This window comes from Alternaria atra, assembly GCF_907166805.1.
Source record: "Alternaria atra isolate CS162 genome assembly, contig: 21, whole genome shotgun sequence".
In the NCBI taxonomy this organism is placed as follows: Eukaryota; Fungi; Ascomycota; class Dothideomycetes; order Pleosporales; family Pleosporaceae; genus Alternaria; species Alternaria atra.
This window is the reverse complement of record NW_025091319.1, coordinates 3,288,297-3,306,603: the sequence shown is the minus strand read 5'-3', so window position 1 is coordinate 3,306,603 and position 18,307 is coordinate 3,288,297. Positions and strand designations below refer to the sequence as shown.

At 49.5% G+C, this 18,307-nt stretch overlaps 4 protein-coding genes across 4 annotated transcripts; 2 read left to right on the top strand and 2 right to left on the bottom strand.

The window, feature by feature from the left end:
- Window positions 1–130: 130 nt before the first annotated feature.
- Window positions 131–1,948, bottom strand: ALTATR162_LOCUS1505 (uncharacterized protein; the record flags this gene model as incomplete). The annotated part of the gene is made up of 3 exons (XM_043309101.1): window positions 131–780; window positions 833–1,768; window positions 1,843–1,948. 3 exons carry the CDS (start codon window positions 1,946–1,948, stop codon window positions 131–133), a joined length of 1,692 nt encoding a protein of 563 aa, XP_043165036.1.
- Window positions 1,949–2,945: 997 nt separating this feature from the next.
- Window positions 2,946–10,930, top strand: ALTATR162_LOCUS1504 (uncharacterized protein; the record flags this gene model as incomplete). Its single annotated transcript, XM_043309100.1, has 9 exons — window positions 2,946–3,141; window positions 3,188–4,420; window positions 4,466–5,597; window positions 7,677–7,896; window positions 7,955–8,029; window positions 8,081–8,150; window positions 9,519–10,417; window positions 10,492–10,644; window positions 10,700–10,930. 9 exons carry the CDS (start codon window positions 2,946–2,948, stop codon window positions 10,928–10,930), a joined length of 4,209 nt encoding a protein of 1,402 aa, XP_043165035.1.
- Window positions 10,931–11,664: 734 nt separating this feature from the next.
- Window positions 11,665–13,201, bottom strand: ALTATR162_LOCUS1503 (uncharacterized protein; the record flags this gene model as incomplete). Its single annotated transcript, XM_043309099.1, has 2 exons — window positions 11,665–12,641; window positions 12,688–13,201. 2 exons carry the CDS (start codon window positions 13,199–13,201, stop codon window positions 11,665–11,667), a joined length of 1,491 nt encoding a protein of 496 aa, XP_043165034.1.
- A 1,130-nt stretch (window positions 13,202–14,331) lies between these two features.
- On the top strand, window positions 14,332–18,052 carry ALTATR162_LOCUS1502 (uncharacterized protein; the record flags this gene model as incomplete). Its single annotated transcript, XM_043309098.1, has 5 exons — window positions 14,332–14,574; window positions 14,639–16,246; window positions 17,415–17,511; window positions 17,569–17,616; window positions 17,676–18,052. The coding sequence occupies 5 exons, from the start codon at window positions 14,332–14,334 to the stop codon at window positions 18,050–18,052; spliced, it is 2,373 nt and encodes a 790-aa protein (XP_043165033.1).
- Between the last annotated feature and the right edge of the window lie 255 nt (window positions 18,053–18,307).

The window sequence follows — 18,307 nt, the reverse complement described above, 5'->3', positions numbered from 1 at the left end:
GTGGTAATTGCGTTCTTATCTACTACAAATGCGCTCCACATGCTATCGCATGGGTCGCCCGACAGCAATACATGTTCCAGAACATCAATATGCTTACCTGCCGAATTCATTGCAGCATTGATTCATCTCTTCACAGCTCGTTGTGCGCCGGCGCAGCCTTTTGTACTTCAATACCGCAGACAGCAGGTGTACCCACTTCCATTCGATACACACACTTCTCCTCTTCGACAATCTTCCAGATCTCGTCATTCTCGGCGCAAGCTAGAATAACCATGGTGCTTCTGTTTGGTCCGTTCCAGCAATGCTGGCCGTTCTCGTACTTGATTGCGATTCTTTCACCACTGCCCAAACCTCTTCCGTCGGCAGGGAGCTCTTCATCGACAGTGATGGATTCAATGCGTGCAAAGTTGCCCATACCAGTGTGACCACCACCCTTCTTGGGTTTCTGGGTGGTTTTTGAGAGGAAGCAGTGCTCGTATGTGTATTCGCCGGAGTCGGTCGATGTGCAGCGGTCTTTTAGAGCGCGGAAGATGGAGTCTGGGCCGTAGTCTTTGGTGAGATCGTCCTCGTGCTTTGTAAGTTCTGATTTGTCGCCCTCAAGTTCCTTCTTCGCGGAGTCTAGCTGCGACCTGGCGTCGGTGACGGCCTTGGATTCGGGGGCATCACCAGACGTAGGGTCTGCGAGGATGCCGTTCTCGATGAGCATGACACGCAAGTCGCGAAGCTTACTGTCCACCCAGCTACGAATAGAGTCGGGAAGGTACTCTTCGAACTTGTAGACTGCATTCTATGATCAGTGGATATATAAGATGTGTAACCAAAAGGTACTTACGGAGCTCCACGTCGGACTCTTCAACCGTCTCGAACTCCTCCCACTTGATAGCGCTCTCAGAATCTGGCTTGAGAATCTCATCGAGGTCACGGTCCAAAGCAGTGTTGGGGCCTGTGCGTTCCTGTGCTGCGTAGTTCTCCCAAGCCTGCACGGCACGCTTCACGCCTTCATCGTTGAAGTTGGGGTTGTATTCCTCCTTGAAGCGCTTCAACATGCCCTCGAGCTCCTCGATCCTTGCTTGTGCCGCATTTCTCTCATCTCGCACACGGTTGACGTTCTCGGTAAGCTCTTGGATCCTCTCTTTGGCCAGGCTGGCCAGCACCGTGACTTTGCCGCCCTTTCCTGCGCCTTTGACGACCTTGCCTCGCTCCGCCCTCTCGATCTCGGCGAGGCTCTTTGTCAGCCCATCTACCTTGAGTGTCGCGCCTTCAATCTGTGTTTTGAGTGTCTGTATGCGGTCCTCGACCTCCTTCCGCATGCGACCAGCCTCAGCCACGAGCTCTTTCCGTTTTTGCTTTGCAGCAGTCAGGCTCTTTTGTCTCGTCTCGTCCGCCTTCCTCCATTCTTTCCCTATCTTCGCACACTTGTCCTCACATTTGACACCTCCCACACGCTCGTATTCGTCGCTGCCGTCACAGCATAGTTCATAGTCGCATGCGCCATCGTTCACGTTCGTAAAAGGAATGTAGCTCGGCTGGTGGCCCTTGTTCTTGCAGTAGAAGCCAGGCAGGACAGGTGTAGAATTGACATCTTTGCCTTGGAAGCCCAAGGGTTGTGGTGGGGAGAGGGGTGAGAGGTAGGAGCATGCTGAGGTGCCTGGCTCGTCAGAACCATCGGGGCAGTCGCAGTAGTCGTCGTTCAAGCGTGCAATTGGGAGCTTGATAGTCGGATTCGAGATACAAGTGAATGTCTCGGCATCCTTGTAGTACTTTGCAACTAAACGTTGATTGTTAGTCACACGTAGTCGTGTATCTGGAAGCTCTACATGAGCTGTAACGGGTGCAACATACACTCTGGACCAACACCCCGCGGCCGGGCGGGGTCTGATGCCGCATCTGCAGTGCTGGCTAAGAGAGGGAGTATAAAGGCTAGCGAAGACACGTGCTTCCTTCCCATTTTGAATATGGAGAGAGCAATTCGAGCTGGACGCTCTAAGATGCCCGAAATGCCACATAGACATAGTTTCAGGGTCCAGTGGCCCGTGCGCAATCGTCTGAGCCATCTCCAGCTCTCACTCCGTACCAGCAACTCTTCACGACAACGATGTAGGGTTGACAATATCTTCTTCCAGCACCTCTCCAGGCGAATAATATCTGTCTCCCTCAGATTATTGAGATCAAAGCTCAGCCTTTGTTTGTCGACGTCGCAGCCGATCGGGCAGACGCCCTACCGTACCACTGCAGCATTGGAGAGTGGTCCTATATGGCGAAAATGTATGATCTAGCACGATTATGCCTTGAGCTACTTAATCAATGTGTTTGAATTACATGTCCTCGATTACAAGAGCCGGTCTGGAATCGTCAGCTTCTTGCAGCACATATGAGTGGATTGGAATGCGTTTACACAGAATCACCTCTTCGAAATGATCGCAACACATACCCCCGTGCACCTCGCATCCAATATGCCGTCTCTCACGTCCATGTGTCGACGTACGACTACCCTCACGAAAGAGCATGTGGTACACGTCCTAGCCATACCGACACATTTGGGCATCAAACAAACAGCAGCTTCATGTGCATGTCGCAGTACCGAATTTACACCCACTAACAGCGTTCAATCACCGATTCAGTGGATCTCCCGTTCAAATTCGGTTGTGCATCGGGCAAAAGACGCGGCTTTTGGGCGGCGGTCCGTGTCTGCGATTCCAGCAAACGCTGTATATGCATTCTAATTGCTCCGTCTTGGAGCCTCGGTCATCAAGATCATACACCGGCATGACCGGAATCGCACTCTCGAACTATGCCTGTCGTTTGCATATACACCCGATTCGCGTTGTAGTTTATACGACGAGAGTATGTCAACCTTGTCGTCCTCTCTCTTATACCCCCATTCTTCTATCTCGGCATAACGTCATCTCTTGTTATTTCTGACTCCATACGATTCCCCCATAATCATGACCTATGCCGATGAGGATGAGATCGATTGGAGTGACGGTTCTTTCCACACTCCACCTCAGAAGTCCATCGAGACCACTGCTCATCCACTTCAACCCAGCCCATCTGCGGAAACTCACAGTGGTCAAGGTTCACTATTTGTATCCGATAATCGCAATCAAAACCAGATACCCTACGGTTTTCCGCTTGAACCAGGTAAGAAGTTCAGTCTAAACGGAAGCCGCTGACTCACAGTCTATAGCTTCCGTGAACGGCAACGGCACGTCTCAGGGCCCTACGCGTGTTCAGCGAGCTCGCATAGGTGTTCACCTTAATCGTCGTTTACCTTCCAAAGAGGATTACATGAATTATGCACTCTATCAAGCCAGTCAGAAGGCTTACGAGGCTACCGTTTTGAATACCTTTATAGCACATGCTTTGCATCCCGACCGCATAGCCCAATGTTCCGAGGAGTCAACTAGTGGTCTCCCAACTGTTGTAGAGTACATGAAGTCGGTATCTTCTGAGATCAATCGTATCACGAAAAAGATGATCTGGAACGCTCATTGCCGCACGGTTCACCTACTCGCAAGAGATGGTAAGGATGGCACCCCATTCCTCGATGTACACGCCTTCGACTCGAGAGCTTTCTCCGATTACGGTCCCAGTAACCTCATCCCTGTGGCCGACACAGTCAACGTATCTTGGCATCGTGCCAGTTCAAATCCTGCAATGGTGCAATACTCAACCAAGGAGTACGAACTCGGCTACCAGGCCAGTGCTCTAGAAGACATTGACGATTTTAACAATACGGTATTTCGAAATGTAAACTCCGGTGGAGCCTTGCCCGTTGGACGTGCCGTCAGGTTGTCAACATCCAAAAAGCGTAAGGGCCAAAATATGCCTGGAGCAGCTGTCAGAGAAGAGCGATCCACCATACCCCGCAGTAACTGGCTTCCTTTTGTGCCATTGGACTCAGTCTCAAATCCCCACGTATCTCAGCCCCTCACAAGCACTCCAGTCAATATCATCCACCGAGCAGACTTGCATAGTGTTAACCAAAAGCCCGTAACTTCTGTCTCTCCAGCCTATGCGCACAGGGGGATATCGTATTCACCCCCTACCCACCTTGAAAAGCTCTTCGGCCATCATGATACTGAAGCCTCTAACAGCGATCATTCTGGCACACCTGTACAAAGCATCGAGTATGCAGAAAAGGTGCATGCTTGGCGAATGAGACTGATCAACGATCACAAGCGGAGGCTGACAAGGAACTGGGGCAACCCACCACAGGCTCTCGATTGTGCAGTTCAAAGTTTGAAGCAAGCCATTGCTGTGGCTATCTCTATGGGTATCCGTCCTACCGCACACGACTACCAGAAAAAGGTCAAGACTATTACAGCCAGGGAACAACACTGGGAGCACGTCGGGCCTTTCCACCAGTCTCAGAAAGAATGTGGTTCAGCATCTACTAAGGGAACCACGCCCGAGCCGCGTATGTCGCATGATTGCCTCACGCACCCAACAACGGCTCTATCAGATTCGATCCCAGGCCACCTAGCCTTGGCCGAGCTACCGAGATTGGCGCCCTCGGCACGTCCAAAGAGGAAGAGGAAGAGAGATACAACCGCAGTCGAGCACACCCCAGCCAATGTCTATGCAAAACAGAAGACGACGGCCTCCAAATCCTGCAGACACCCCGTAACTCAGTCAGGGGGTACGAGTCTATCTGCTCACCAGCTACCACCTCCTTGTCCAAATGGATCGAGAACTCTGGAACTACATCAACACCTTCCTCCTAATGCCTGCTTTGAGCCAACTTCAGAGGACGAGAAACATGTTTGGCGTTGTGCCTTCAAGCACGCAATGGGACACTATTACAATGCTGGAGATCGCAAAAGCTGTAGAGGCTGCAATATCTCTCTTAGTGATAACGTTCGTGTTACTTTGATGGACTTTTATATGCCACCGAGAACCTTTTACTTTCAACCTGCGCCAGATATGCGCTGGAAACCTTCCAAACAATCAGCCCAACCTCGCAAGTCCGACCGTCCTTGCCACAATGCTGTTGCAAAAGATGCTTACTGGGAAGCTACCAACACTGGCGCGTCTGAAGAAGAAGCTCGACAGATGGGTGTAAACGCAGTAGTCAAGTACATCAAACCGAAGCCGTCTCCAAAAGCACCTACACCCGAACCGACGCCAGAGCCAGAGCTCGATCTTGGTCCCCACCCCAGCGGTTCAGCCACTATGGAGCATGGTCAAGAGATTCCGGATGGCTGTTACTGGGAAAAGCGAAAGGCAGGCGAGAAACATGCCTGGCGATGCGATGTCAACCACGCTCTTGGGCGGTACTACCTAGCGGGCGATAAAAAATCCTGTCCAGGATGTGGATCTAGTCAGAATGGACCTGGTAAGCATGAAGAGATGGACTTTTATCTTCCATCGGGTGTCATTGTCCGCCAAGAAGCACCCGGCTTGTCGAAGTACAAGCCTCGTAAGCCGTACAACTTGAGCAAGTCTACCGCTACGAAGAGAGGAATGGTCACCCACAACCAAATGTGCTCCAAGGTATACTTTGAGCTTGTTGCAGAAGGATATGACGCAGGGAAAGCTATGAGGCTTGCTGCAGAGAGACTCGACAATGAGCTGGACAAGAAGCAAGAGAAAAGGTTGAAACGACAAGACGAAAGAGAAGGGTGAAGATTCGGATGCATTTATGAAGATGAGTACTGCAAGCAGTGCTTCAAGAAAGGATTCCGCCAATACGAGTCAAGCCGATAAATCGAAGAGGACTCAGTACCGTCGCAACTCTCGAGGTGGCTGTACTACGACTCTTATACCCAAAAAGCGTACCACGAACGACCTTAGCGAGGACGAGACGCATGAGGTCTTCATTGGTCAGGAAATCCAAGACATGACGACTGAGCAAGACCATTGGGATTATATTGAGCTCTCTTCCGATGAAGAAGGCAGTTCTGCCTCAGAGGTTGAGTAAGGGTATAGCCGGCGACTGTGAGATTGAGAGACATGCAGGTCGAAAAGCATTCCTTTGGCTATTGTTGAATGGGCTTGTTCATGGTGGGACCTTGTTCTAAGTTTTGGTTGAGTGTATGTTGTTATTGGTCACGGTCCTTCTGATGTGGGTCATACTCTATGTTCTCAACTTACTGTGTGTAAGTGTGTACGTTTGTATGTATGCATACATCTCCAATACTACTTTTAAACCTTGCTTCAACCTTCACTACTGTCTTGTGACATCATCAAAGATTTTCACCTGGCATAGCTTTATGAATTTGTGAGTGCATGCGTGTACTGTGCGTTTGAACGTGGAAAGCCGCCAGCTGGAACATAGGTTGCACCTTGTTACACAGTAACATGCTCAACCCAACGAACAATAAGGTACGCATTAGGCGTCGAACATATGCAATCGCTAGATATAAGTCTTTTGTATATCAACAAAAAGACCAGCGATTGTTATACTTCCCTCAGTAACCCATCTGCAGAGCTCACATATCCCAAACACTGTCGAAGACCACAGCAAACATGGTCGCCATACCCTCTAACCTCGCCAATACGGCCAACATATTCGCCAACTCGTTAATAGCACTGCCCTGCGAGTCATCATCTAATGCGACTGACACAGCCACAAACTCAGGTCTCGCAATACTACGGTGTTATGCCGGACTCTACGATACTACAGACTCTTCCTATATATTTACACTTACTATACTCTGCTCTGAATTATCCACTTCCGCCAACACACCATTATCGCCATTCGGATGCTTCGGACAACTCATGGTCCAGATGCCCCTGTCTTCAGCTACGGACTACACAATCATGAGATCAAGGCTTTCCTCTGCCTACTTTTTGGCTTCTTGTGCTGCACGATACATGACGTGGCCATCTTGACTTGGCCGCTCGAGCAGATAGGGGATGATTATCGATTTTTTGGATGGCAGGGATGATAATTACAGAACTGAAGCGCAAATCGATGGATCCGGAAGGCTGTGAACTGATAGTTGGGGCCAAATTTGTCCTCAGCCTTGCGCGCTCATACTTTATCCGGGGAACCGGCAGTGGGCTGATGGGGCCGGAATCAGCCTGACGAGAGGAACATCGCCGATCGGAAGGACCTAATGGCTGGACTACAAGGGGACAATCGCAGGGCACGCGTGCTGTTTAGAGCAGTGGGCGGGATGGCTACACCTCGCACGTCGTGTGTCAGCTTCAGTCTGGCTCTTGCGCAATCGAATTATGGGAAATCCTGGCATGATACATGACGTTAATTGAAGGCTGTTAAAGACTTCAGAAAAATGCCATGCGGTTGATGCTAGACAGGATAGACAGAAGTTGGTGCTGGAAGTTAAGCGCCTTCGCTAAACGCTGTCGTATCAGTACTGGTACCGGTAATGCTAGCGCAAATCCACGAAGCAGGACCAGCCCGGATCCAGAACTCCCACTTCCACTCCTGCAAAGCTTGTTCTAGACTTGTACAGCGCATCAAGCCCTTCGTATATTGCGCATCTGAAATTCCCAACTCGAAGTCATGTTCACTTCATCTGCATAGTTCCACGACAGACGAGCTACGACCATGTACAGCGGACGGTCAAGCGCTAGACCTGGTTCAAGCGAAGCAGATAGCTTAGGTCTATTTCCTCTACAGGAGTCAACTACGAGATCAAACTTCAAGGCAACGGGCGCACACGAAGCTGATTCTCTCTGAGAATAGGAGACTGACAGAATTCTAGAATCATAGCTGTTCATGGACTCGATGGACATTATATGCGTACATGGACCAACACGAAAGTCAATCCTCCGTTCTTCTGGATAAGAGATGGGTTGGGAAGAGATCTTCCAGAATGCCGTCTGTTAAGTTACGGGTACGATGCTTCTACCAGGCTTTCCTCAGGAAGGACCCACCTGTCTCTCCGAGATCATGCTACAAATTTGCACAACCTAATACAACTAGTGAGGAGGACTCTTTCGTCAATTTAGCTTCAAGGACCAGTTCTTACTCGAGATGTAGCACCTAGAGACCGAAGGTCATCCTCGCCCAATCATATTCATCGCCCACAATGTCGGTGGAATCCTGGTCAAAGAGGTACGCTAATCACACATACAGATTCCCGAACTATCCCCTAATATGATGTAGATGCTCTCCCAGAGTTCAAAGTCAGCAAGGTCTATGGTTCATGAACGCACGGCTGCAATCCTTTTCTTTGGTAAGTGGGGGTGTGGCAAGTCAGTATGGATACTTTTTGACAAATACTAAAGGCACACCACATCGCGGATCGGAAATGGCAATGCTTTTGAGGAGGATGATCAAGATTACAGGAATTTATGGGTTTAACAATGCACTCCTCGACGCGTTATCTAAGGACTCGGCAACCGTGCAGTTCACAAACGAGTCATGGATGCACTTGCAGCCAACATATGAGATTTACAGCTTTTACGAGACTCTTGCTTCACCTTTAGGGACGAATAATACTGTGGTAGAATCCCTTATCTATTTTCGCTACTGCACACTTCGTAATGCCTTTACTGACCCCGATCAAGGTTGTCACTAAGGAGCAAGCGACACTCAACATGCGCCGAGAAAGGATCATCGCTTTACAAGCTTCGCATAACGGGATGGTGATGCCTCCAGGTTTAGAAAGTGCTACCTACAAGTTAGTGCTTCAGTGCTTGCGGAACGTCGTCATGCACCTTCCTAAGATTCGGATGCCAGTTATACCAAGGCCTTCACCTGCACCAGTCCCACCAACTAGCGCAATCTCGTTAGCAGCTCCCAAACTTATCGACTTCAAGGGCTATGTGCACCTGTTCAAGCAAATTACAATTTCCAAGACGGAAGAATGTTGGTTGTCTGATATGATGCCTAAATCACCAACGGCGTTTGTCAGGCACCAGGTTACTCCGGGCCCGTTCGGGCCGGTATGCCAAGCAATCGCAGTATATTAGCCTACCTTACCGCTGTTGTGGCTCGACAGCGGTTCGTCTCTAGTCTTACAAGGCAATATACCTCTACTTCCACTATCGCGGTGCATCTCGTATCTATAAAGACTCTATTGCTTGACAGCGTTACTAAGCAATATCAACGATACATCTACCGACGATGATCTTGACCCACTGGTATGGTTACATGTTCCGCTAAACAACACAGCTTGGGTCAATGTCAGTAATTTTAATGCAGGTCAAGATTGTATGCCCAATGACTAAGTACCCTTCTAGCCCTGCTTGCAGAAAATTGTGAGCGATCAACAGACAAACCAAGAGCTTCTGATAACCGAGCAAAGATACTGGTTATCTCATGAGCGAAAGCAACAAAACCTTCCGCATTCCCGCTACTTCGAGCCGTCATGTTTTGTCCGTGGCAACATGCAAACCACTCAGTTCGTCATATATGTTAGTCACGGTCTTTCCTCGCTTAGTTACGCTTCAGCTATATTTAAATATCGCTTGTCACTCGACTAATAGGTTCCAGCTACCGTATATGCACTGGGATTCGACTGAGTGCTTCATGAAGCGGGCAAGATACTCAAATGCTATGCTAGGCGGAAAGACCGCCGTCATTCCTGACAATTTATCAGAGGAGGGAAAAGCCATCTATAAAATCATGAGGGAAGATAGTAGCAACTCGTCCTCGTTGCACCCGAGACGCAGTCTAGATCAGTTTTTCTATTCCAGCCTACGTAAGACATCTTCCAGAGACCAGGATCAAGTAGTGTCCAAGAATACGCCCAAGGACGCACGCGGTGGAAAGAAAATGATCATGGTTGATCAACTATGGCTTTGGCTCTTAGAGACCCACGACATCAACTCGACCACACCTGATAAGATCAAGACGACTATCTTCACTTCATTCTCCAGAAAAGAAAGGGAAGGTGGTGCAGTTGAGAAAGATCTGGAGGATATAGCAGACTTACGTCAAGCAATCATTGACGAAGCAAACAGTGAAGACATTGATTGGGCGGTTAACAGAAGTAACTACGTAGGACTCATCATAGATCAGGCTGTCAACGTCATGCTTAGAGTCAGGACTGAAGAATCACTTGACTTTTTGAGCATTTTCCGTGCGGCCATCGGAGAAGCAGTAAGTCCAACATGGTCCTCGTTCGTCTATTCTCTTCTAACATACTTGACTCTGATAGACAGAAGCGCAAACCAACTTCTTCCGAATCTTCCAGAAAAAATGAAGTCCAATTCGGATGACATCAGTGAATCTCAAACCAAGCGCCAAGTCGAGCTCGCCCTTGAACTGACCGACATCATCGACGAGCTCAACAGCATGAACCGCCTTTTCGAGGCGCAAAAGGACGCTTTAGATACAGCAGTCAAAATTTTCGACAATCTAGACTGGGGTATATCTGATCAAGACCGGTACAAACCGCTGAAGGAGAAACTTTCGATCATCAAGACCCAAGATATTGAGAGATACATAAAGCAGGTCAAACGCATGACCGCGGATGCTCAACGAACGAAAGACAGCGTAAGTTTATGGTCTGCATGTCATTCACTCGCAGAATATATGTTCAACCCAAACCAAGCGACTGACTCGCCTAGCTTAAGGATCTGCTCGATCTGCAACAGAAAGAGGAAACTCTTAAGGAAGCCCACTACTCGAATAGGCAAGCTGATGCAGCCCGAGAACAAGCAGACGCAACTGAGGCCCAGTATCAGATCCTGCTTCTCTTTACCATTGTGACCATTTTCTTCGTATGTATCCTTCCCTGACGGGATTACGTGAAAACTGGCATACTCACATTCACAGGCGCCGCTTTCTTTCTTCACGTCATATTATGGGATGAATGTCCGCGAATTCACTGGTGATGCTGGAAATACTAATCAGCGAGCAGTATGGAGAGTCATGGGTCCGATTTCAGCGGCAATCATTTTGGGCTTGCTGGGTGGTGCATGGTACATGTACAAGCAGACAGAGAAGGAGCAACTCAAGCGAAAGGCGAAACGGAAGGCTAAAGATGACAAAGAAGAGAGTATCTAAAGTTGGAAAATGATTCTTGAAGGGTTCCGTTACGCAGGGCTGTCGCACAAATCATATTCGTATGTCTTCATTCAAAATGATTCGGATATGCTCATTCACTTAATGCTCCCCCCGCTCGTTTTGACCGAGTGGCGAGGGTGACGATGTATCAAAGTTACTAGGACCTTTCAGAGTAATTAGCGTCGAAGGCAGTAGCAAGTTCTGTTCCATAAAAAAGGTCAGGGTACACAAAATGAATTCAAGTCGAGCAACTCGATTGCGACCAAACATTTCATGACAACTTTCTCTTAAAGGAAGGTCACCCCTCAGGCATATTCGTATGGCAAGATAAGCTCTGACATGTTACATGCCGTTACCGCTTCCGCTCCACAATGATGATATTTGATATTCATTTTTAAAAAGTTTTTCTTCCACATACGACCATAGGACACTGAAAATTAGGCTTCCCGTCCGCTCAGCCATATACAAGCAGTGTACCGGCGGATTAGTAGTTAGGTGGGTGACCACTAGCGAATCCCCGCTGTTGTATGTTTTTGGATATCTGAAAGAAAAAAGTTTTTTTTGCGCGTGGGCGACTGCTGCATTCATTGGTCGTGCAGATGAACCATGTGGGTCTACAACGGATTCGCTCCCTTCGGAAGCTTGACCTTGAACACCAGAACCTGGTTGTCTAAATTATAGCCCGACGCGTCCACGTACTTGTTTTGGCCGAAGTTGATGTAGCCTACAAATTGTTAGTATGAAGCCATGGATCCAAAGGCAAACAACTTGCCATTCTGAGTGATGAAGTCGTTGTCCGAGAAAGAGACTAGGTAGTACTGCTTTCCTTCATCCTCATCTTGCCTTTCGCTTCTACCGATTTTGTCATCCTTGTTAACAGGCAACATTGCGAAGCTCTCCCACTTCTCGTTCAGCAGGTTTGCGTCTTGTTCGCCGCCATTGTGGAGACCGAATCTGCCCAGCTGATCGTTGTTATTGTAAGAAAGCCATGGGCAGTAGGTAGCAGGTACGATGCTGCTCTTCAACACGCCATCTTTGCTTGCGATCTGTCCACTGATGGCATCAGCCGCTGTACCTGCAACGTTCGTAGCTTTGGATATGTCGATTACATCCGCGTTGCGGTAGATGGACTCCGTACTTTCTGCGCCATGGCCGGCGTTGGAGTCGCGTGCTAGGACGAGAAACTGCGTTTCGGAGATGTAGTGCATTTCGGACTGACTAGCGACGCGTCCTGTTGGTAGGACAGGAAGCTGAACAGCATACTCGGCCTCTAGCGTGGTTGTGTCGTCTTTGATGCGATACTTGAGAAGGCGAGTGTTGCGACGCTTTTTCGCAGAGCTGCCACCGTCCTGGATTGTAGCACTCTGGAGCATGGTGTAGAGATACTTGCCATCTGGACTGGCGGTCAGAGCCTCCAGGCCTTGATTGTTGCCTCGGCCACTGTCTGGGTCTTCAGGCGTGATCTCAAGATCTGGGTCGTAGATTGGTGGAGAGGCCGCGTTGAAACTCTCGGTACCGTTACGACGGGGAACAAAGGACTCTGGAGTACGAATGGCCTTGATCATCTTGCCACTCTTGTTGAATTGGTAGACATAGGCGGCGTATTCATCGCTAATCCAGAAAGACTTATCGTCTCCGAGCACCAGTCCTTCGGTATCTAGCGGAACACGGGCATCGCCAGTGCCATTCTGGCCAAAGCCGTTACCGGTGTCTGTGAGGTTTAGCGCTGTAGGCTAGAATATGATCGCAAAACTCACATTTGGCAAGAGGAAGGGTAGGAAACCCTGGATAAGTGATGGTCTCAGTAGGGTCAAGACCTGTCAAAGGCGTACCGTCAGGTCCGGTAAGGAGAAGGGTGTCGACGTAAGAGAACTGAAAGTTCGGACTGGCCGGCTTCTCGAGGGTCGCTTCGACTGGTGTAAAGGTGACACTGAACTTATGGATGCGAGTCTGAGTATTTTGGGTACCCTGAGTATTCCAGCCACGGTCAGGCAGGCCCCAAACGACACCCTGGTAGGCGCCTTTCTTGTACTTCCAAGACTTCTTCTCGAATGCAATAGCACTTCCAATGCCACCAATGGTGTCGCCGAACTTATCACGGGCGTCGCTAACTAGTTTCCCGTAACCCGCGAGCGCTTCGTAGGTATACAGCTTGCCATTGCAGTTGGTGGTATTTGCCGCATTCGCGGGATCATCACGAGTGATGACCAGGCCAGCAATGACTTGACTGACCGGAAGCGCCAAAAGGCTGAGCGAAGCGGCGAACAGCATCGTGAAAAGTAACTGACTGTAGTGTGCCTGAACAGGGGAGTTTGGAGCAGATTAATAACATATATTAATACCTGCGAGCAGGAGGACCATCCCGCAATGACGCGACCCGACAGACAGGAGCAAAGGCTATCTTGCATGCATCTTCAACAAACGAGCTACACGTGCGCTGTCTGTTTGGCTGTAACCGATGAGGCTACAGCTCTAGTTGCGGCATGGCGTTCATGAGAGCCGTATGAAGAAGCAAATGGCGTCGAAGAAGCGGGATGTACGACGAAACCCTTCTCTTGGGATGTCACTAGATCATACCAGCAGGCGCTGTAGGAGTTCAGGTTGCTTGTAGATCCCCCAATGATGACGCGACGTTTGCGGAGGTGAACACGCACGTTGTTCGAGGACCTCTTATGAGTCGCTGGCCGGCAATAATGCCTAGACGGCGTTATACTCAATTGGGCAGGCTGCATGTGAGCTAACACCACTCTGATGGGTACTTAGATTCACATTTCTTGGAATTCTGGCAACGGCAATCGACTCAAATCTTGACATCAATATACGATACGGAGCCAGATGCTCATGCCGGCCAGTGCTGAGAGACACTCCCTGCTGATGACCCTGGAAGGATACCTAGGTTAGGTACCAACTCTACTCACCCAGCGTAGAAGGATGAATATTGTACAACCACAGAGAGGCAGCAGTGACAGTACAGTGATCATATCTTGTTTGTGAACATATTCTTGCAAACACCAAAGCGAGCACTTCCTTGCTTCTTCAGCTTTGCAAGAAGCCCCAGTTTTTCTAGTCAATACGATGGAGGCACGCTCGTCCAGCTGTGACTTCTCAAAGTCAAACGATTTTGGTCTCGGGGACAGTAAGGACTCTCGTTGCCTCGTGTATCGTTCTTACTTCATGTCCGGTATTTATCTGTTGCATGCTTGCCCTGCCTGATACTGCACACACGTCGTTCCGCGATGGAAACCTCATCCTAGGACCCTCACATCACTGACTTCCGAACTCCTATATTCCAATCCATCTATAACGATAAGCGTAGCTCCTTTCTATGCTCGGATACAAACGCTGGCATATCTTCCCTAACCTTTGGTTGACACTACTATCCATCGTATCTCACACCAACGATGCTTGGAACGTCTGGCGATGGACTAATCACAAAACTCACCTCATACCTCGCCGCAGATAGCGCTATACCCCACGAAGTCCCTCCTCCTACACTTGATCAACCGGGCGAGCTGTACCCTACTCTGACAGCGACTGTTTACGATGATGCGGAAGCTTGGAGCGATGATCGAACAGGACTATCAGCGAGACCTTTCTCGAAGACGATTCCTAGACACTCACTGAAGAAATCTGCTAGTGAACTAGTAAAAACTCCCATGTACAAACTGCGTGTGAGACATACACTGACTTCGTACGTCGACATCTTAGGTTGTACTTAGTCAAGTGCGAAACGAGCGCTCAACTGCAACTGCAGCGCTGAATGCAGTACGCTTCAGGGAAGACGAGCGCCGCACAGCCTATACAATCCCGTCTCCAACACGCACCAGGTTACAGCCTCCTCGCCCTACCTCCCAGCGTTCCATCAGCAACTCTCGACATGAACTTAAGTCCCGCTATCATGATCCAGCCATCTCATCTGCGAGCCTCCAAAAGCAACTTGTTGAGCAAACAAAACCTGCTATTGAACGACCCGGTAAACCTAGTCTGACTGGGAACGGAGTTTTGAGGAGTTCAAGGCCAGAACCTACCAGATCTACTGCTATGCGCTCGAGCTCAGAGCCGGATCCAGCGCGAGCACTTGCGAACCCAAGGACGCGCCCCTACAATATGACGCTAAAGCCATGCATAAAGAAAAAGGCGAAGAGTACCACAACCACACCACCAGGCGAATTGCAGCAGAATGCCGTTAGTCTTGAGCCAAAGTTTCTACGTCGTGTCAAAACCGTCGATTTTGAAGAGACTGGCTCAAAGCCGTCGCTCTCGCTACCTCAGGTAATTAACACACCAGTAAGCTCAGCCAAGCCGATATATGATTGCGGGAATAGTGCCAAGTTTGCCAACAACCAGACAGAGACAGTCAAGCGGTGTCCGTCTTACCCGAACACAACAAGTACAGCCAAAGGCACTGTGGCAGAACCAGCTACTACGCGGACGGACGTACATGTCATCGCTATTACGCCATCGTGGAACGCGGGAGACCTCGCCAATGATGACGGTGCTGATCCGGCAACACCCACCATGCAGATTGTTGAGACAAAGAGTGGCAGTTATGAGGTGGTTTGGAACGATGTTCCACATGAGCATACCATCAGGACAAGAGGGCGACGGAGTTCGTCAGCAAGTCATGCTCTAGAGGGTATTGATCCAAGCGCCAGACGTGGCCTTGAGCGAGTCAACTCGAAGCTTGCAGGATGGTCGGGAACCTGGAACAGCCCATCGGACAGCTTCAGGCCTACTATTGTGGTTTTCCCCGATGACGATGGCCGGGCTGTTCGCTATGATTGCACGGTGGACGACGAGGGAGACCCGACAGCAGTAGTACCTCCAAACAGCCTGATGACAAGCGGCGCGCCTTCTCGCATCCCATCCCGCCCTGCAAGTGTGCCTACGACCAGGACTGTGTCGTGTGAGGAGATATCGTTGCGGGACGCCTTACAAGAGACGCCACCACACAGTCCACGAGCGGGGTCACCGCCTTTAAAGCAATCTCTTGTCGTGCCCAGTATTGAGATCAGAGGACGAAAAACGAAACCATCAGCAGTTATTCGAAACCTCTCGAACCTTGACGAAGCAGATACCAAGTTTCGCGATCATCGCGACTCTGTTACAATTGCACATGCTCGTCTTGTGCATTCGGGCAGCGTGTCGCCTGAACTGTTTGCGCATAGAAGTTCTGTTTCGCTGAAAAAGAAGCGCATGCATGCAAGAAACCATGCCGCATCAGCAGCAAGGACAGTCTCGCGTCAGAAAGAAGTGTCGGCCGAAGCATTAGGACTCTTTGCTGATGAGGACATCTCGGCAGTAACACTGCCTATTGTGATAGAGCATGCTACACAAGCGCCTGGAAGCAACAGCTCAGCGTCCATTCCCCAACCACCACAACAGGCTGCCAACAAACGCCACATACGGATAGTGGAGTGAGCGAGTCTATAGCTAGACGGATGATGTTGGCTGGGGAGTGGGACTGAGTGAGTATACAAACCGGATGTGAGGTAATATTGGTCTCTTGTAACACTTTCTACAGAGGATTAGCAGCCGTTAGAGTGTAATGTCAATTGAAATGCGTTGATCTTGATCTCGCCGTCAGCGGATGCTAGGGGATGATGCTGAGCGAAGCTGGAAAGATGTTTGGGATTAATGGCTCGGCGTACGATGACGCCGATCGGCGCAATCATCGTTCCACAGACCTGCCGAGGTCGTCGCTGGATTGCAGCCATCCACACTCCAACACTCCAACATGTGCACCAATGAAGCTCGACTGCGTCATGTTCAGGCACCAGTTTGAGCATCCAATTGATCTCTAGTCATCACAACACCTTTCTTGGCGCATAGCACGACTCGTCTCGACCTTCTTCCATCAGGAGATGCAATGCAGCGCGTTGTACCTGCACGCGCCCACTATTGTAATGCGTATAGAAAACTGATACTTCTGCTAAGGTTTTTGCTCTCTGCTAATGATCTAGGGTCTACCATGACGATGATCGTTGTGGCCTTCCATGCCTTGTAATGTCTCATCTAACAATTGGCGTCGCAGCAAGCGTTTGAGCATCAAGGCAGATGAGCATCATGCCGCGTTAACACCACCGTCTCCATGGACTCACCCATATACACTTACTAGATTACAGCCACAGTGATGCCATCATTCGCACCCCACGAATCCAGTCACGACGTCTCTATCATGGCATTCGCGACGGATGACAGACTGAAGCGCGACCAATGATATGATTCTCTACACAACACCGACGACCACTCCGATTCGAGTACAGAGATTGGTGATTGGGAGGCGGAAGAAGCAGCCCTGCGAAGACGGCGGAACAAGACGGTATGGAAGAGAGTGAAAGGCTACAGATGGATAATAGACACAGCACTTCTTCTCGTCATCGCAGGATTGTTGGTAGAGAAGAGATGGCAAAAACATGCAAAGAGCCACGAATATGAGCTCGCAGGAGATATCACGGGGTTTGCCCCAACATTCTCACAACAGATCGTGAGCTTCAAGCCCGATCCGGTTTTCGCCCCAGAAGATGCAACAGAGTTTTGGAGCAACGAGACGCAGCATGCATGGTTAAACATCGTACCAGGTACATTGTGCCCTACTTGTTACTCTCAGAATCGCACGGTACTAACAACTTGGGTAGAGGGCTTGGGCTACGTCAATGTCAAGAATCCTTCCGAATATTCCAATCGTAAGTCCCTGTGCGAAATGCTTGTGAAACATACACTGACTTCGTACACCCATATTTAGTCCCGCATCCGATACACGATTACCCCAACCATACCGTCTTCACCACATCCGTAACGCATCAGCTTCACTGTCTATACACTATATTGGACGCATACAATTCCATGAAGCTTATGGTCGCATCGCCAGTGTCTGCGAACCCTGTCAAGATGCCATGGCACATCAATCACTGTTTCGAATATATTAGACAGGCCATAATGTGCGCGGGAGACGTGGCATTAGAAGGGGCTGCGACAAGTTTCCCAGGCGATGCACACGGAGAGGATCGAGGCGGAAGCGATGGGTGGGATGCGAAGCATGTGTGCAAAGACTACGGGCAGGTATATGAGTACTTGGAGAACGAAACGATCAATCACATGAAGTGGATCTCATCGGATTAGTGATCCACATATTTCACTCGGAAATAGCATGTGAAGAGGAGTATGCCTCATGGTGCGGGCCGTTTGGATAGACCCAAGAGTAAGCCAAAAAAGCTTCGCACACGGATGTCGTGTACTAGAGCTACAATCAGCATTTCCAAGACATTAGCATACATCCTTGTTGTGTACTTACTACTTTGAGCATTTCCGTCAAGATGGAGTAGCGATCTGACTGTGCACTTTATGTTCAAAGCGGTGTTACACAGGGATATTTTC